Genomic DNA, 20,686 nt, shown 5'->3' on the forward strand with positions numbered 1-20,686 from the left:
GTTGATAAATTATTATTGGTAATGTTATGAAATTTAATAAGCATATGGTAAAAATTTACGGCGAGTAGATTTTCGGAATTTTCGGTCAAAAATATACGGCAATTTCGGACCTTTACCGAAATATCGGAGTTTTCCGAAAATTTCGGACCCGGTTCGATCCCTGATAGACTATACCACTGTTGTTAGTTGTGAAAAAAAGAATATAGAATTTAAAATAAATCCACATCACTTTTCAAATATTTAACGGCCGATTTCATAATCAATATCTAAAGTCCACTTTACCGAAAGGAGACTTTACACTAAAGTCCCCTTTAAAGTAGCTGTTGCCGCCATTTGGTTTTATAATTAATATTAAAGTGCCCTTTCTATAAAGTATCTTTTAAGTAATTTATAAGATGTTGGTTAACCTGGAATTCATAGATTTTGACAAGATTTGTCATATTTGGCGAGTATTTGAATAAGTAAGGTTAAGAGTTGTGGTGTTTGGTGTTTTGGTTATTTGTTTTTGTGAAGACAATTTATTTGGACAGAAATGGAAATTTTGAAAAATAATAAGAAACTTCGCTCGTCAAATTTTTCTCGAGAGGAAGAAATGAATTTAATACAAGAAATTGAAAAATTCAAGCATATTTTAGAATGCAAAACTACCAATAAAGTAACTAATGCAGAAAAGGTATGTATTACAACTACAACCAATTTTTTGTGTGTATTTATTTATTGTAGAATACATGCTTATATAATCATAACCCTAATTTTACTTCATCAAGAGTGAAGGGTGTGAGCTTTAAATAATAAATTAAAACTATATATATTTATGTAGTTATAAATATAAATTTAAATATGATTTTAGAAAAGGCTTAGCGCAAAGTACTTTCCAGCTTCAACTCTAGAAATCTACAAGTGAGAAGTATGACTCAGATTAAATCAAAATTTGATAATCTGAAAACAAAAGCTAGAAAAGATATGACAAAAAAAATCATATATGACGGGAACAGGGGGTGGTCCCGCAATAAAAATTGATTTAGATCCTGTTACAGAAGCAACCCTAAATGTAATAAATATGAAAACGGTGGTGGGTTTGAATAACAGCTTGGATAGCGATTTCATAAATGTAATTACATTTTTTTTATAACCAAATCATTTTGTTTCAACAGTTACCAAATTAAAATTTGGTTAATGGTTAAAAACATTCTTTATTTCATGATTTTATCTGTATTGGTTAGGGCAATAAAATTAAATATTAATTGTTCGTGATATTATAGGATCTTGGAATGTATGCATATTCTTCAGTTTCAAGTGAAGAACTTCAAAAAGAATATCCTCAACAATTTGCTGTAAGTAAATATATCGTTTTTTGAATGATAATATATTTGTAACCTGCTTATAGTTGTCAGAGAAATTTGTTATTTTTTCTCTTGGGAACATACTTGTATAATATTAATTATTCTGAATATATTATTAGAGGATTCAGAAATGATAATAATTGCATCAGGAGAAACCAAAGATGAAAGGTCAGAGATTTCTACGCAATCAGTAAGTTATTGATTTTTTTCACTACTAATCCATAGTTTGGAAAAACTTTTTAATTTGAATTGAAGGGTTTATATTTTTAGGAGTGATTAATTTTTGGGAAAGAAAGTTTTTGGCTTTCTACTACTCCATCTTGATACAAAAAAAATGTGGGAATCTTCCAAAGAAAGGAAGGAAGTAATCAATTTGAAAATATGTAACTCTATACATGGATGTGTAGATCATGCAAAGAAGCAACTTTCAGACACAAACTGGAAGGAAGCCCTCCTGAAACAGCTACTTTCATATAAACATTGAATTACATGAAAGAAAAAAATTCTTTCGAAACAAATACTTTTATATGAACACTAAATTATGCAGAAGACACTTTTCTCTACTCATAACGAATGTTTGGAATACAAACTGAGTAGAGATAAGCATCTTCTGTATAATTCAGTGTTCATATAAAAGTATTTGTTTCGAAAGATTTTTTTTCTTTCGTGTAATTCAATGTTTATATGAAAGTAGCTGATTCAGGAGGGCTTTCTTCCAGTTTGTGTCTGAAAGTTGCTTCTTTGCATGATCTACACATCCATGTTAGAGTTACTTATTTCAAATTGATTACTTCCTTCCTTTCTTTGGAAGATTCCCACATTTTTTTGTATCAAGATGGAGTAGTAGAAAGCTAAAAACTTTCTTTCTCAAACCTTTTAATTTATTATGCTTATATAAGCTAATATTTCAGTTAAGACCTCAAAAAATGTAATAGTATATTTGCTTTTAGATATTGCCTGAATTTACTGAACAAATTGTATTGGAGGAGAACCAGATATCACCTTCTAGATCAGTGACACCCTCAGGGATCATGTCAAGTAAAAAAAAGTGAGTTTTGAATTGTGTGAGGTACAGTTGTAATTTTTATTATATTAACTATTGTCTGTTCTCAGCAAACGCATATTAAGAAAAAAATTGATTGGAGTAGTTATGCACCAAATAATTTAAAAAGAAAAGCCAACGGAAAACTACAGCCAACCAAAATAAACCGTTATATAATGCAAAAAAAGAATATTATAAAAAGAAAAAGGGGCTTCTTGAAAAAACGGTAGAAGCAGAGAAGAAGGAGAGATCAAGGAGAAGGGAGAGAGAAGAAGAACATTAAAAAAATGATTTTATTGGATTTAGAAATAAAATTAAAAGAAAAACAATAGAATGAATAAAATGTTTCATAAAACTGTGATTTTTAATTATTATTAGTATTTACAATCTAGCAAAATGTTCATTATTTATCAAATTCCTTATGTTTTCTGCTATATTGGATTATTTTTCATTGGTGGTGAGTACATCTTCATTGTCTTCCTCTATTTCATCTTCTTCAGTAAAGTTATTATTCATATCAATGGCAATGTTATGAAGCAGTACAGTTGCGACTATTACTGCCATTGTGGTTTCTAGTTGTCTTGTAATATACTGAACTCAATAATTTGATGGAACTCAGAATATTACACACTAATATTAATATAAATATTTGTTCTGGAATAATAAAACAAGATGTTTCACTTTTCATATTCTATTTCCCACTGACTGGAATGTCAATATAAAAAATATATACAACAAAAAGTAGTTTAACATTCCTGTAAAAACAATATACAACCGCTCGATGTACATACAGAGTGTATCTATAATGAATATCTTACATCTCCTCCCTTAAAAAAAAATAAAAAGTTGTATTTCATTATTATTAAAAAAAAAATTTATTGATAAGTTAATCTATCTGGAGGTTTAATTAATCGTCTTGGTCTACTGCTAACTAAATTGTCACTATTTAAAGAAACAGTTGGTTGTCCGTCATTTGAACTATGTTCCTCATTTTTAACATTTTCTGTTATTGCAGACGAACGAAAATGAAATTTTTTTATTTGGTTTAAATGACGTCTCCACTGTACATTACCTAAATCTGGCACTCGTACTACATATATTGTTTTGCCAATTTTCTTTACAATTTCCGCTTTTATATCCACTCTCTCGAGTTTTGTTTTCGGTAATCCCGCACTGTCACTTCTTCCCCGGGTTCGAACACCAAAAATCTCTTACCATTATGATACATTTTTTGATTATATTGTGCCACTGACACTCGATTTCTTATCTCTGTTTGTTCTTTCGGTAACAAGATATCAAAACGAGTTCGCAAATCACGACCTAATAACATTTTCGCCGGACTCTCTTGGGTAGTGCAATGCGGAGTTGTTCGATAATCGAATAAAAAATTGTTCAATGCCAAGTTAATGCAAATATTCCTATTTTTGCCGAAAGCATTTCTCAGTGCATTTTTCACTGTTTTGACGGCATTTTCCGCCGCTCCGTTAGAGGAAGGGTGAAAAGGAGGGACTCGTGGTATGCGTAATTTGATTTTTCGACAGAAAATTTTTAAATTCTACCGAACAAAAAGTAGTACCATTATCAGTTACTATTTGGTTAGGAAGTCCAAAACGGGCAAACAAGATCTTAATATTTCAATTGTCAATTTCGAAGTAATCGAAGTCATAGGAAAAACTTCGATCCATTTACTAAAAGCATCTAAAATGATTAAGAATTGTTTATCAAGAAAAGGTCTCATAAAATCTAGGTGGATCCTAGACCAAGGTTTGTTAGGAAATGGCCAATGGTGTAATTTTGCTTTATCGGGAGATTTTTTATTCATTAAGCAACTTTCGCAAGATTTACAAATTTCTTCAATTTTGTGATCCAGGCCAGGCCACCAAAAATATGAACGAGCGAGGCTCTTCATTTTAATGATGCCCATATGGGATAAATGAAGACTTCTTAAAACATCTGCCTGTAAACTTGCTGGAATGATTACACGATTATTCCACAACAAACAATTTGATTCAATGCTTAAGTCGTTTCGAATTTTGTAATAACTTCGCAAACGTTCATCTGAATTTTGCCAAATCCCACCTTCTCTGATTTTTTTAATAACTAAAGATAAAATTTCATCCTTGGCCGTGGCTTCTGAAACTATCTTAAAGTCAATTTGAAAATGTTCATTCCCCAAAAAATATGTCACGTAATTTAACTCTACCTCCTCAACAGAGGATTCTTCTATGCTTTGAGGAAATATTTTCTGACCATTATACAGACTAAATACTTTTTCTGTATTTTGAATGGATTTGCCGATGAAATTTTGTTGATAAAATGTTTCAGATATTACGCTATAACTAGCACCTGTATCTAAATTAAAAGTAAATTTTTTATTATCTATGAATAAATCAACCAGTACTGGATCAGTTTTACCATCGACATTAAATAAAGAAAATTCTTCTGATTCTAAAAAATTATTCCCGGCGATGATTTGTTCAAAGATTTTTTATTTGGACACAATGGGGCTAGATGGCCCTTTTTATTGCAATAATGGCAATAGCAATCTCTAAAAAAACACTTATCTGATACATGATTTCGACGGCCGCAAACAGTACATTTGGAAAGTTTACTCCCTCCTGCTGCTTGAACTTTTTTTCTTCCTCCGCTGGAACTGTTGACCTCACCTGTTTGTGACCCAGCTGACTTAGACGTGGAAGGGCGAGCATGCGCGGAATTTTTCGTTGCCTTGAAATAAATTTCCGGTTCCTTCTTTACAGCACTAAAGCAAGATGGCTTACTAGCACTTTTTGAACAAAGCAATTTCCACTACCGATGAAAATGACACCGTAGCTTTTTCTTCAAACAACCTATCTTTCACATGTCCGTTTTCGTAACCTATTACAAAACGGTTCACTAACGCGTTTTCAATTTCCACAGCACCTCCGAACTCACATTTGGACACTAAACTTCGCAAACGGGCTGCCCATTCTCTTGGGGTTTCGTTTGTAATTTTCCTTGACTCGAAAAATTTTTCTCGAAAAGAAAACACCGATGCTACTGACTGAAAATGTCCATCCATCATTTTTAATATTTCCGCATAGGACTTTTTTTCGGGCTCCATAGGAATGCACATATCATACAATAACTTATAAGCCTCTTCATTTAAAAGACTCAAAAGTATGGCACGTTTACGATCCTCTTCAACGATCGAATTTGCCGTAAAATAGTTTTGCAAACGTTTTTTATAATCGACCAGTCCGACACTGAAGTTAAAAACTCCTGAATGTGACCGGTATACTGCATTATTTTATCTGCCATACCACCGACAGAATTCACCACTAGTTGTTACGTTTCAATTTAGCACTAGATCAAACTGCTCTTATGTGACCTTTCAAAACACTACCTTACCTTTTAAGATCTTTATTCAAAGGATATTAACAATGTAATTAAGTTACAAGTAGATTTTATTCATTTAACATCATAGTAATGGGAATCTTCCGTTCCATAGAAAACCATACCTGAAATGTACAAGAATAAATGTATGCTCCCTGACTAACTGCTTTGACCAGTACTTACGCATTCTCCTTTTGCCAATCGACGTTGGAGATCCGAAATTCCTCGCTAGGTTGAAATAGTTGTTATTGTTTGTTTCTCAGTTTACTTCGCCTATCATTTTTCAGCCGCTGCCTGCCTTATTCTCTATACCTTTCCGAGAATATTTCTTGCATAGATTGTTATTCAACACTTCCAGAAGGATTACTACATATTAGAGCCATATCGCCTGAAAAACAATATTAGTTAGCTCTGGGTTACTGAATACTGTTTGATATTTTCGGTAAATATTCTGCATAACATGAATGCTCTAATATTTGTACTGAAAGGGAAGGATGTGGCGACTTACCTTATATGTTTCTATTCCATGGCATAAATAAGGATTGGTAAATAGTTGAAAATAGGTTGGAACAATATTTTGTAAACTTTCGTAAACAAGGTTAAAAGACAGCTGTTGGTTGACATCTGCCGAACTTTCGTAGTGTCGTTCCGTCGACTTACCCCGAACTAGTTCTACAGTTGTTCACGGGTGGAGGATTTATCGGTTACTCAAGTTGTCAAGGGTTGTTTAGGGGTTGCATTGCTTTGAGAAGGAGTTTTGATGGGTCATGGACTTGTTGATATTGTCTCAAGTGGCTGTGGAGGAATTGATAGATGTATGATGTTGTGCACAGCGCCCCCTTGGTGCTTGTTGTGTAGATTGGATGCACTGTGGCAAACAACTGGTTAGCTGTCAGATGTGGCAGTCGCTTAGTATTTGGAAGTTAACCTTCGGTGAGCTTGGTTCGGAGTTCAAAGGGTACCATCAGACTGATTGTAGGATATATTTGGTTGTATTTGTGCCATCCTTCACGGGGATTATTTCTACAAGTCAGGATTGTATAGTGGAAGACTGATTGGTCATTTTGGTGTGGATATTTGCAGTCTGAAACTTAAGCTCTTTTGAGGATTTGTGGTGGTTACCGAACTCGTGCCAGGTGGGAGGATTTCCGAAATTAGGTATGTCTGAATCACTGTCGCATCTCTCATGTGATCTTAGCTATGATATCACTTCTTCAATTCTACAACCTTCGTTTCTCGTCTCTAGATTCATAAGAAACAGAAGGCCCTCAGTCACTCATCAAGTCCCAGTAGGACTTCCGTGCAGAGCACCGCACACGAAGAAACGTATAGAAAACCCCTTGGCCAGGGTAAGAATTTTACCATTAAATGTGTTTTTGATGAGTTTAGTAATTTCTGATTCCATCGTTATATCTCAAATGAATATTAGTATTGAAGAGAGGTTTCAACACTCATTCAATTTTCTTGATTTTTACGGATCATATGATTATACAGGGCACCCAAAAATATACTCTTGTTATCTTGCTACTTTGCTTGATGAAAATATACCAGGGGTATTGATTAGTCAAATAGTCCTATTGAATGGGGGTTGAATCTCACCTTGTTTCATCTGATTCTGATTGAGAATTTTCTTCCGTAGGGTTTTTCTTCCTGCTTTTTCTTCCTGTTTTTCTCCTGCTTTTTCTTCCTGTTTTTCTTCCTGCTTTTTCTTCTGCTTTTTTTCTTCCTGCTTTTTCTTCCTGCTTTTTTTTGTCTTCGTCAAGGGTTCCTGTTTTCCTTTATTTTCTTTCTGGATCTTATTTGGTGATCCATTACTGGTCCAGCTTGTCGTGCCCTACAGGGTGATCTATCTTGGTGGTGCTACAGGGTGATCCATCTCCGCCGTACTACAGGGTGATCCACCGGTGCTACAGGGTGATCTATCTTGGTGGTGCTACAGGGTGATCCATCTCCGCCGTACTACAGGGTGATCCATCTCAGCAGTACTACAGGGTGATCCACTTCCGTCGAACCACGGGGTAGCCTAACAACATATACCGGGTGGCCAAAAGGAGCACGCAAGTTATAATTGATTTAATTTAAAATTTGTGATATACTGAGATATTTGAATAATTGTTGCCCTTATGTTTATTGATACCTGTTGATATAGTGTTGTTTATCGTTTATTGATTAAGAGTAGTTTATTGATACCTGATTGATATAGATATTTGTGAAACGGAAATTGAGGTATATTCTTCCTTTCACGATTGCTGATTGACACCGATGCGCCTACGCCTGAGCTCACGCGACGCAAACGAGTTTGTCTTACCATCCGATACTAGTATTTACGATTTCACCTACTCAATTTTCGTGGTAGTTTTACTCGACGTATTGTAGTTTTTTGAGCGTCGTTACTACCGTAATTTATGGCTGATTGAATTCGTGGTATATACACCGCACTCTTGTATTGACATTTGAACATCGCGTAGTAGTGTGAATATTGCATTGTTGTCTTAGAAGCGTTGTTGGTTAATCCATGTAAGTTAGGATTACTGAATAAATCATATTGGGGATCTTTATCTTTTATTTCCAATATTAATTGGTAAGTTATTGATATTGTGAGTTACTTAGGGTATCTGGAGGATTAAATTTACCTAGCGCCCATTAAGATCTATTTGAAATTTGCTAAGTTGTTTAACCCACTCCCGTCTCCACTGTTTAGCTTAGCCGCGGATACCCATCTGTCTTATTTGTTACCGACAGATGATTTAGTCTCCTCTTGTGATTTGTGAGGTGACATAATTTCCTCGTCGCCACTGTAATATACTGAACTCAATAATTTGATGGAACTCAGAATATTCACAACTAATATTAATATAAATATTTGTTCTGGAATAATCAAACAAGATGTTTCACTTTTCATATTCTATTTCCCACTGACTGGAATGTCAATATAAAAAATATTACAACAAAAAGTAGTTTAACATTCCTGTAAAAACAATATACAACCGCTCGATGTACATACAGAGTGTATCTATAATGAATATCTTACAAGTCTCATGCCAAACCTCAAAACGGGAAATCGTCTTTTCCATAAACCGTATTGACGTTCTACTACATTTCGAGTCCTTATTATAGACCCATTGTATAAATTTTTAGCAGGTGTTCTAGTAACTTAGTCATAAGATATGGCTTTAGAGATTATCCACTGTCACCAATTAGCATATACTGACCAAATACACCATTTTCAAATTTTTGCTTCAAACTGCTATTATTAAAAATTGTTTGGTCATGCACCGATCCTGGCCATCTCACAACAATATCTCTTATTTTCAATTTAGCATCGCTAACTGTCTGAACATTTAATGCAAAATAAGATTTTCTACATCTGAATATTTCTGCATCATGTCCACCAGGAGAATCAATTTTAACTAATGTGCAATCAATTGCTCCAATGGTCTTGGGAAATGAAGCTATTTCATAAAATTTTTCAACTGCTTCTTCCATTTCTCGATTATTTTCATACATGCGAATGTGTTGTCGAGCTAGTGAGGCAATAGCAGTAGACACCTTTTTGATAATCCTGCTAGCTGAACTTCTAGACACTCCCATAAAATCTGACACGATTATTTGCATATTTCCTGAGGCATAGAATCTTAAAGTCAACAATAATTGTTGTAATGGTGTAATGCACCCACCTCTAAAAATTAAATAAAAGTTATTTATAATTATATTAATAATAAAAATTTTACAAATTACTTATTATATTAGTAATTCAATTTGTTCTTTTAATTCATCTAGTGGATACAAAACAGTTTGTTTCTTTAAGCGAAAACGTTGGTAAAAGTCAAGCTCATCATATTTTTCAAAACAGTCTGTTCTTTTCCTATACACTTTTGGTCTTCTAGTATAAATAAATTGTTCATCAGATGAACTTGAGCTAGACGTTTCAAAATTACTCATATTATTATGATCAACGGCTAAAAGAACACAAAAGTAGCAAACATAGCGAGTAGCACAACATAACCTCAATTATAAAAATTGAGGTTATGTTGTAGTTAAATGACACTTTAGCGAGTTGAAGTAGAGAAATCTACACTTTAACCTTGAAGGACGTTTTTGACTTAAAGATTACTTCAACTTGGTTATGAAATCAAAAATACACACATCGGAAAAGTCTAGGGATATTTTTATAACATACTAAATATCATAAAAATAAATGCATGAGGTCGTTTAATTTCGATTAAATTGGTACACTCGATCACCCTGTAGATTTCTATGGGTTGAACAAAGCCTGCAAAAAAGGTAACTAATCTTTTATCAAGTTTTTTACAAACTGTAGGTTTCCGGCTAAAATGAATAATCTGAAAGTGTCGAGTTTGTACATTCTATGTAGTTCTTGCTCAGCAATTAAACTGGAAATATTGTGCTTTAACATGGAACGCCATCACTCACCATTGGTGAGTGATGTGAGTGATGATGAATAGGACTTCTTCAAGGTGGCATGCGACAAAATGATGTAGCTCTTCGTTTGGAGGTCTCCCAAAGTGTTATCAGTCGATTGTGCCACAGTTTTGTTTACAGACGAATCCAGATTTGGATTTCATCCAGATTCTCGTCGAGTAAGACTGTGGAGACGACCTGGAAATAATGAACGTTTGAGACACGTCCAGGAAGTCCAAACATACAGAGGTGGTACAGTAATGCTATGGAGCGGAATCATGATAGGCGGCAGAACCGATCTCGTTTTTCCAAATCGCTCCCTCACAGCTCGACAGTCCTCGACACCATTCTTCTACCTATCGTCCGTCCGTTTGCTGGTGCTGTTGGTGAAAACTTCCACCTAATATAATGCTCGTCCACATGCCGCGCGTCTAGTGACTGACTGGCTCACCAACGAAGGAGTTGATTTATTGCCATGGCCAGCACAATCACCGGACTTGAATCCCATCGAGCATGTGTGGGACATGCTTCAACCAAGAATTACTCCGCATATGGGGAACATTCACACAACGTTTCAACTGAGAGAGCTTTTAATCGCTGAATGGGCAAATGTACCTCAACAAGACATTTACAATCTCATTTTGTCGATGCACGATAGATGTAGGGCCGTAATAAACCAGCGTGGAGGCCATACTTTGTACTGATTCCATTTTTTTTGTATTATGATTTTTTTTCGGGGTGCCAAAGAATAGCCATATTTTTTTTTTAGTTTTGTTCATATGCGCACTCAGTATTTTTGACCATTTAATAAATTTTGTTGTAAGTTACATTCGTTTAATAATCACCTGTCAACTTTTTTTTCCCTAAAGCGATCTAAAAAATTATTGCCATTTTAAAAATATCCCTAGACTTTTCCGATGTGTGTATTTAGGCCCGGTTCCATAATATTGGTCAACAGCACACTTTACCGAAAGGCGCCTTTTCTCAAAAGTCGGTTTTAAATGTCCCAAATGTTTCATAATCGAATGTAAAGTCGCCTTTACTGAAAGTGCGGTTTTCTTTCATTGAATGACAGTTGGCATCACTGAGCGTACATAAAGTGGGCTTAAATGTATCTGTTTTGGTTCGTTTTCACGCTTCGCTGCCTCTAGATTTTCAAGTACTTTGTTTCTTTTCGTGTTGATGGCTTCAAGCAGTTGCAAGAAAAAAAAGGCATCGCCCTTCAGTAAGGAAAAGGAGCTGCGGTTAGTGAAGAAAATCTATGAAGAGAGGAAGTTCATAGAGAACAAAGAAACAAACAAGGTTTCAAATATTGCGAAGGTGAGTTCATTCCAGTTTGTAAAGAATGTGACTGCTCATATCTGAGTATTTTATGTAACATTAGATATAATTGCAGGAAATGGTATAGGTACGGATTTGCGCTTCATTCAACACCAACACTTTAGAATTCAGAGGTGTCGATCAACTAAAGTCAAAATATGACAACCTCAAAACAAAAACGAGGAAACAAGTGACGAAAGAGAAAAAATATGAGAAGGGCACTGGTGGTGGATTCTTCATACCGAAGATGGACGACCCAGTTATGGACATGATTCTGAAAATTGTGAATGCAAACCCAAACGGCGACGACAATATGAGTAATTATTGAAACATCTTTGAATATATTTATGAAAAATTTTTTGTTTCAGGCAAATGAAACAATTTTGGAGAAGATGGATGAAGATCTGAGAAAAGATTCAGATGTCTCTCTTATTGAACCGCCATTGCTTATTGAAGAAATGGAAGTATGTATTTTATTGGTTTTAAATGTTTATAGTTTGACTATTTTATGAAGAATGTTTAATCAATGATTTTTAAATTGCAGGTGGTACTTGCAGAGGAAACGCCATCTGAAGAAGTTAGTATATTGATGCAAATTTTCTTACAATCAAATCAATGAGATTAATTGTAGGTGCAAATTGCAAAACCTTCGTGCCATCAAAAACCCCCATCAAAAAATGTGCTTAAAGGAAAAAAGAATATCCCTGGATGTTCCAGAAACGTAAGTTAAAATAAACTTGCTCTTGAACAAGTTAAGCATTTATTTATTTGAAGTTTGCTTCACAGAAAGTTACCAACTGGGCGGATTGTAATCCTTATGAAACATCTCCGTCCAAAAAGTTGCGACCTGTTATGCAGAGTTCATTAGGAGATGCGGAAGAAAATTATTACAAAGTCATGGCAGAAACCATGAAGCACGAACTGGAATTGAAAAAAAATAAAGATGTCAGGGAGCAGGAGATACACGAGTTGGAAAAGGAAAAAAGAATATTGAAATTGAATTGTTAAAACTCGACCTGTTACGAAAACAAATTCAGTAAATGTTTCAAAAATGATTCTTTATGAAACTTTATTTTTTCTATGTACAATTTCAATATAGATTATCTCTTTACAAATTTGCAAAATTATTGTTTATTATAAGCCTCTGCATGTTTCTGCCTCCGTTCAATATATTTTCATCATCTTGGTCTCCTCCTCCTCCTTCTTCTTGTTCTTCTTCAACTTCAATGTTTTCTTGGACAAGCCACTCAGGTAGAGGTTCATCGCTCCAACCAATAGCCATATTATGTAAAACCGTTGTTGCTATAATGACGGCCATAATGGTGTTGAGTTTGAGGCGCATTCCGAAGCTCAGAACTGGGAATCGTTTTTTCCACACACCCTATTGTCTCTCCACAACATTTCTTGTTCTGATTATAGATTCATTGTATAAATATTCTGCCTCATTCATGACTCTGCGCAACTTGGTCATCAAGTATGGTTCAAGATGATAACCGCTGTCTCCTATCAAAATATATGGCTCATACTCGTCACGCTCAAACTCATTCTTCAAAATACTATTGTTAAAAATGGTTTGATCATGAGCGAGACCTTAATATTTCAGCGTCGGCACCTCCGACCGAATCTATTCTATTCTATCCAGTGTGCAATCGATGGCACCTATAACTCTGGGGAATCTTGCTATTCTATAAAATTTTTGAGCATCATTTTCCATCTCTTCCCTGGTAGATCTCATGTTTATGTACCTTTTCTTTAGACCTGCTATCGCACATAACACCTTTTTTACTATTCTACATGCGGAAGTTTTTGAAATTCCCATGAAATCTCCCGCAGTTATTAGGAAGTTTCCCGTTGCAAAAAATCGCCAAAAATAATAGCAGCTGTTGCATCGGTTTAATAGCTCCTCCCCTAAAAATTTCAAACATGAAAATGGTATAGATGATATCTTATATCAAATCATCGTTGAACAATACATTATATATCATGGATGTAAATGGTGACATACCTATTGGTACGAGGTGCAAGAACGTTTTCTATTTGCTCCAATAATGAAACTGTATTTTTTATTAGGCGAAACCTATCATAAAACTATTTCTCACTATATGTAGTCAGGTATGCTCCTCTTTTCCTGTATGCCTTCACTTTCCTCAAATCCACATAATTTTCATCCTCATCTTCATATGAAGAAATCAACTCAAATCGACGATAATTCATTTTAATGCTCAGAAGAAACTGAAATTTATTGGTGGTTATGTTGACAAAAAGCCTCCTTTTGCGAGCAAAAGTCGCGAAATCGACGCTTTAGCATAAAGGACACTTTTACGTAAAGGAGGCTTTAAAAATCCATTATGGAACCGACTCTAAGCATAAAGACAACTTTAGTTCTTAAAGGAGACTTTAACATCGATTATGGAACCGGCCCTTATTGAAGTATCCTTCAAAGTTAAAATAACCTTTGTTTCTTTATGAAATCGACCGTAAATGATTTTCAATGTTAAAAAATCATAATAAGGAAAATACATTCATTTTATAAACTTTTATCATATGATCTCAAATATATATTCATTAAAATGGCTCCAAGAAGCACGTGTTTTTTTAAATCCATTATTTAAACTTTTTATATTGTTGTTTGTAAAATATTCGGAGAAAACTTTGTTGGTTAACAATTGTAAGTATAACTTTTTGGAATATCAAGGTAGTTTTTCCTTCAGGTGAGACTTCACTCCATGAAGTGTTCAGATAGATAGCAGCATTATCTTGATAATATTTGATACTGTAAAAAATATTTTATGTGGTATACCGTAATGGCGACGCGGCGTTTAATTAAAATTATAAATAATGGATGTAGAGTTTTGGCATGTCTATACAGAGACGCCTGAAGAAGGTATGCGAAACATGTGTATAGGTATAGCGAAACACGTGTATAGGTATAGCGAAACACGTGTTGCGTTTTTTGTTTAGTGAAAATTTCACAATAAAGTGTTTCTTATTCTTATTTCACATATCATACAAACCTAAATTTTTGTATTGAGCTTTGATAGTATCTAGCAACAATATCAATTTATTTCATTTGTTCCTTTTAGATTGTCCCAAGACAGGAAAATACTTTTGAGGAAAATCATTAAATGAACTTGAATTAGAGAGTAATCTCTCTATAAGTACTACAGTACTTATAATGATGAAGATGATAGTAACAATGTCGAAACATTCAACTCTAAGGAACGAAATGCATATTTATTGGAAAGTATTAGGGAATTTTCATTAATCGTGTGAAGGATAAGAAAATATTTAGAGAACAACACTAGGATAGGGAAAATGATATTAATAGAAGGTGGGTTACAGAAAAAAAAAATTAAAATGAGATTTACAAAAAAAAAAGAAGTATACAGTTTTCGATAACAGCACGTTATGGATGTATTCGTTGGACTACAGGAGAAAAAGACATTGCCTTGCAATAGTTTAAAAAATGTATTCGTTCGAAGATAACCCCCAAAAAACACGAGTGTCAACAATTTATTCATCAGCATATTGGTATACTTCAAAAAAAGGACTTGGTCAGGGTAAAAACATTGCTTTATAATATTCAGGAGAAAATGAGGCTTGTCAAGAGTAGGTAACAGTAACCACATGGAATAAACTTATAATTTTTTTATGTATATGCTCATATGTCTTACTTCATTACTTTATTTTCCGTTGATTTTTTTCATTTCAAACGTTTTGAATATACATGAGAAAAAAAGTATTTTACTACCATTTTAACATTTTCATATCAAAATAAGCCTCCTGTCTTTGATTAACCTGATAAAAAACTCATATGAAAACTTTTGAAAAATATATAACTTTCAGCCATAATGGCTTATTTGCAATAGTTAGAAAATTAGATTGATTCTAATCAAAATGAATCTCGATTTTTTTCAAAGAAAAAATGTGACAAAATGTATTTTTCTCAAGAGGTATCAAATATTTGGAAGGTAATGAATAATTTCTTCTCAGAAGTGAATAATTTACTTTTCATCATTTATCCATTGATATTAGTATGTTTCGAAATTTGTGGTAGACCGGTTAATTATTCTTTGATTTCCAATCGTCGTTTGCAATATTCATGTGCTCCTCTTGGTCTTCCGATATCTAGCTTCCGAGAATCAGTATTATATATCAAGTGTATACAGCGTGACTCACGGTCGATGGTAGGTTAGACGTTCCTGGAAAACGCAAAGCATGATTTTTCTGAAAATTTCACCTCTCACATTTCCTTACCTGTTCTATCGATCTAAAATATTTTCAGCATTGCGGCGTTACCACTTCCATCAAAAAGTCCTAGCAACTTTATTTTTTCAAATGGAACACCCCGTATATTAATACATTTTTGAAATAGCTCTGGTATTTTAATACTTTATGGTTAATAATGTCCTATACCTATCTCTATCTGTTTTCGAGATAAAAAATAAATTGTGCTAAATATGGTCCAAAACATAGCCTTAATTGAAATTAAGTACATCAGTACTCTCAATTCATGAAAAGTTGATATTTTGATGATAGTTTGGACGAACTCGAAATATTCTAATAACACCAAGAAATCGACTCCATATCATACAGGACGTGCTAAAATTACTATTATTTCCATTGTGCATAAAAGTAGTCAAAAGTCTATTTTTTCAAATGAAACCCCCTGTATATTACTCGGTAAATTGAAAGATGGTGAAAAATGCTTCAAGATGATATATCATGTCCCTATACCTGAATCGTCAAGTTTTCTCAATAAAGTCGCTTCTTCTAGAAACATTTTTTTAAATTTGGATTTAGGTAGCAGTGGAATTATCAAGCTTATAGCGGTTCGGTTACTTTTATAAGTAATTTAAAAAAAGTTATCGACGGTGTTTCGAATCATCTTCCAAAATGAATGCAAATATCGATTATTCAAACGAAGTTCTTATGAAATTATTTATTATACACATGAACAAAGTGATCAAATCATTGTCAGAACGTGTAAAAAATTCAACCAAATGTATCCTGAATTAACACCAATGAACGAGAGGAAGTTTGTAAGGTTACAAAATAATTTCCTTAACTATGGTTCAAAGTTTCCAGGGAACAACTGTACCAAAAATCAGTCATTTTTAGGTAAAAAGTAAGATTTTGTGGGAGAAAACATGTGAAAGTACAGACAATAACAGAATAGGATGATTCAAAATAACAAAATTGTAAACAAAATATCTCATTTTCACAATAAATGCTGAAAATGTTGTCCATTACATTCTAAATACTTTAAAATGTTTTTTTGTACGCTACTTGTGGTTGCTTTTTCAATTTCCTGGGGATCCAGATCTTCAATACTTCGCACTATTCGCCGTCGCATTTTTTCTTTGGTAGGCACTGGAGTACTGTATACCCTTTCTTTTAAAACACCCCATAAAAAAAGTCAAGTGGCGTGAGATCGGGTGATCTCGGTGGTCAATACCACGGCCCTAAACGCCTAAACCAACGATCGTCGAAGAGTTCGTCAAGTTTCCTGGAGACTTCCTGGGTGGAATGAGCTGGTGCTCCGTCCAGTTGAAACCACGAATTCCTATATTCCTCTAAAGGCAAATTTTCAAGAAAATCGGTTACAGTCGTCCTTAATATTTGGAGATATCTCTCTGCATTCAGTGTGTCTTCATAAATATAAAAGCTAATTTTATTGTTCTTCAGAATACAGAAAACATTCAGGTCAAATTTTTCTTGAAAACCCATTTCTTTTGTAACATGAGGATTATGATCAGCCCAAGAATGTTTATTCCTTCTATTGAAAATACCATCCCTCGTAAATTTTGATTCGTCGCTCCCAATTATTTTTGACAAAAATTCCCGATCTTCCTGTGTATGAATCAAAAGGGATTCACAAAAATGCATTTTACGTTCGAGTTTTCTGCTTTTAGAGCTTGAACTTTGGTAAATTTATACGGATGCATTCCGTGATTTTTCAAAATTCGTTGTATGCATAAAAATATGCCAAAACGTTAACAGTATTGTCCTCATTTGAAGTAACAGGTTTTGTTAATGTTGAAGGCGATTTTAACATGGAACCATAGTTGAGGAAATTATTTTGTAATCTTACAAACTTCCTCTCGCTTATTGGTGTTAATTCAGGATACATTTGGTTGAATTTTGTACAAGTTCTGGCAATGATTTGATCACACTGTCCGTGTTTAATAAATAATTTCATAATCAATATTTGCATAATCAATTTTTGAATAATCAATATTTGCATTCATTTTTGGCGAATTTTTGAAACACCGTCAATAATCTGTCATAACTGTCATAAGCTACCTAAAAATCAAATTCTTTAAAAATTATTTTTTGTACAACTGTTGTTGAAAATCTCTTTGATTCAAATTCAAATTTTTTATTTGGTTCATAACAAAGCTAAAGCTTTAGAACATGTCACAAAATACCATCAAATTAACATATGCCAAAAGTAAAATATAAAATCTTCAGAAGATACAGTGCAATAAAAATAATAATACAGTACATACATACAATCGTGAAAGGCATCTTTGCTCTATGGTCCCGGGAGTGAAAGGAAAAAGTCATTAATACCATATAGGGGATTTTCCGTAAGTAATGTCTTTAAATGTTTTTTAAATTTACTATAGTTCAGAGAAGTACTGTAAGAGGTAGGGCATTGTACATTTTAATATCAATAGTATCGTCCATTCTTTGTAACCGGGTTTGAGGTAAAATCAAATTATCTTTATTTCTAGTATTGTGACCGTGTATATCGGACACAACAGAGTAACTATTAATGTTTTGTTTGAAATATAGTAACTTTACAAAAATTATCAGAGAGTAAAGTGTCATTATTTTCAACGTTTTAAAGATTGGTTTGCAGGAGTCTTCAAAATTAGCTCCTATGATACATCTTACAGCCCTCTTCTGAATGACGAATATAGCATTTAAATGAAACTGAGCTGCCGAGCTCCAGACAGACAAGCCATATCTAATAATGGATTCGAACAGTGCTTAATAAGTAGTTATTGCAGCGGATTGGTTAATAAGTTGTTTAACTTTTCTTATAGCAAATACTGCACTATTTAGTCTATTGCAAATTGTATATATATGTATGTTCCATAATAGCCTGACATCTATATCTACACCCAGAAATTTAGTGTGCAGCATGTTTAGGTCGTTTTCTACATTGTAGATTCGAAAATGAGACTTTTAGTTTTTTTTTTCATTGAGTATGAGCTTGTTTGTCAAGAACCAGGTTTTTGCTTGTTCCATAACTTCCCCAAGTATTGTAGCCGGACACTCCCCTTTATTGATACTGATGCCAAATGTGGTGTCATCATCATACATAATTGTCTCGATATTTGAGGAGAACATATTTGGCAAATCGTTTATATAAATAATAAAGAGAAGGAGGCCCAATATTGATCCCTGAGGAACTCCCCTACTTATTATCTGAGGAGTGCTTCTCTGATTTTCAATACAAACTACTTGAAATCGATTGGACAAGTAGGATTTGATTAGTTTCAGTGCCACTCCTCTTATTCCGTAGTACTCCATTTTCCTCAGTAGTATGTCATGATCAACACAATCAAAAGCTGCACTTAGGTCTGTGAAGATTCCCAAAAATTTTTCGTTTCTTTCAAAACTAGCTTTTATAGCACGAGTTAATGACTTGATAGCATCCAAAGTGGACATATTTTTCCTAAAACCATACTGCTGAGGACTCAGGATTTTGTTCTTTTCGAAGTAATCAACTAGTTGATTATAAAGAATAGTTTCAAATATTTTTGAAAAGCAAGGCAAGATTGATATTTGCCTGAAGTTTTGAGTTAGTTCTGGGGATCCTTTTTATACATTGGGGAGATTCTTGCCAACTTAAGCATTGAGGGAAAACATCCTTCATTTAGAGAGGTATTAATGATATTTTCAAGAACGTCCAACAATAAATGACCACACTGTTTAACAACATAGACACTTATTCCATATATATCTATTAGTGTGAAAGCAGCCACGAGTTCTAGCCATGGATTTGTCGATGCGAAGCGGGAGATCCGATAATCAGCGGCTCCCAAAATACGGAACAAATTGATGGCCAGCCATGAATTTACTGAACAACTGAAATGTATGCGATTAAAAACAAGTATAACAATAAATCCTGCATATCAAAAATTGTCGAGAATATCAAGTCATTAGAAATTGTTGGAATATATACATATAAGTTAAAAGAAAATCCATGATTCATCAAATCCATAACTTATTAAAATATTTCGTGAATGCATTCAATTCAGCATACAGAATAAGACCCTTATGCCAAAATATTTTGTCGGGCCGAAAATCAACCCCCAGCTAGAATTGAATAATTTTCAAAGAAAGATCCATAACTCTTTCAAATATTGTTTGGATTACGATTTTTTTCTGTGAATGTATTGATTTTAGCGTACTTGAGGAGACCCATATGCCAAAATATTTTGTCGGGCAGAAAATCAACCCCCACCCCGAATTAAATAATTTTCAAAGAAAAATCTATAACTCTTTGAAATACTGTTTGAATTTGTAATTTTCTCTATGAATCTATTCATTTCAGCGTACTTAAGAAGACCCCAATGTCAAAATATTTTGTCGGGCAGAAAATCAACCCCCACCCCGAATAAAATAATTTTCTGAAAAAAATCCATAACTCTTTGCAATACTGTTTGAATTTGAAATTTTCTCTATGAATGTATTCATTTTAGCGTACTTGAGAAGACCCCTATGCCAAAATATTTTGTCGGGCAGAAAATCAACCCCCACCCCGAATAAAATAATTTTCTGAAAAAAATCCATAACTCTTTGAAATACTGTTAGAATTCGAAATTTTCTCTATGAATGTATTCATTTTAGCGTACTTGAGAAGACCCCTATGCCAAAATATTTTGTCGGGCAGAAAATCAACCCCCACCCCGAATAAAATAATTTTCTGAAAAAAATCCATAACTCTTTGAAATACTGTTTGAATTCGAAATTTTCTCTATGAATGTATTCATTTCAGCGTACTTGAGAAGACCCCAATGTCAAAATATTTTGTCGGGCAGAAAATCCACCCCCACCCCGAATTAAATAATTTTCAAAGAAAAATCTATAACTCTTTGAAATACTGTTTGAATTTGTAATTTTCTCTATGAATCTATTCATTTCAGCGTACTTAAGAAGACCCCAA

At 33.8% G+C, this 20,686-nt stretch overlaps 2 protein-coding genes across 5 annotated transcripts in view; one reads left to right on the forward strand and one right to left on the reverse strand.

Annotated features, from left to right (window-relative positions):
- LOC141486918 (misshapen-like kinase 1) overlaps nucleotides 1-20,686 on the reverse strand; it is an 83,997-nt gene that overhangs the window by 50,581 nt on the left and 12,730 nt on the right.
- Nucleotides 10,531-12,576, forward strand: LOC141479875 (uncharacterized). Of its 4 annotated transcripts, XM_074185505.1 has the most exons (5): nucleotides 10,532-11,819; nucleotides 11,871-11,966; nucleotides 12,047-12,079; nucleotides 12,134-12,223; nucleotides 12,277-12,576. In XM_074185505.1, the coding sequence occupies exons 2-5, from the start codon at nucleotides 11,895-11,897 to the stop codon at nucleotides 12,508-12,510; spliced, it is 429 nt and encodes a 142-aa protein (XP_074041606.1). In that variant the 5' UTR covers nucleotides 10,532-11,819; nucleotides 11,871-11,894; the 3' UTR covers nucleotides 12,511-12,576. The 4 variants fall into 4 exon arrangements, with proteins under 4 accessions (XP_074041604.1, XP_074041605.1, XP_074041606.1 ...); XM_074185503.1 differs by having other exon boundaries at nucleotides 10,531-11,966; XM_074185504.1 differs by having other exon boundaries at nucleotides 10,531-11,966; nucleotides 12,289-12,576.

The sequence above is a fragment of the Leptinotarsa decemlineata genome, unplaced genomic scaffold, assembly GCF_025532065.1.
Source record: "Leptinotarsa decemlineata unplaced genomic scaffold, Ldec_3_MD MMD2_tig00026375_RagTag_RagTag, whole genome shotgun sequence".
Taxonomy (NCBI): domain Eukaryota; kingdom Metazoa; phylum Arthropoda; class Insecta; order Coleoptera; family Chrysomelidae; genus Leptinotarsa; species Leptinotarsa decemlineata.

What these genes read in the sequence shown, in the direction of transcription:
- LOC141479875 (XM_074185503.1), top strand. Translation starts at nt 11,850, where the DNA reads ATGAAAAATTTTTTGTTTCAGGCAAATGAAACAATTTTGGAGAAGATG. An exon ending in TGCTTATTGAAGAAATGGAA is followed by an intron (nt 11,967 to 12,046) that starts GTATGTATTTTA and finishes TTTAAATTGCAG; the next exon opens with GTGGTACTTGCAGAGGAAAC. An exon ending in AGGAAACGCCATCTGAAGAA is followed by an intron (nt 12,080 to 12,133) that starts GTTAGTATATTG and finishes GATTAATTGTAG; the next exon opens with GTGCAAATTGCAAAACCTTC.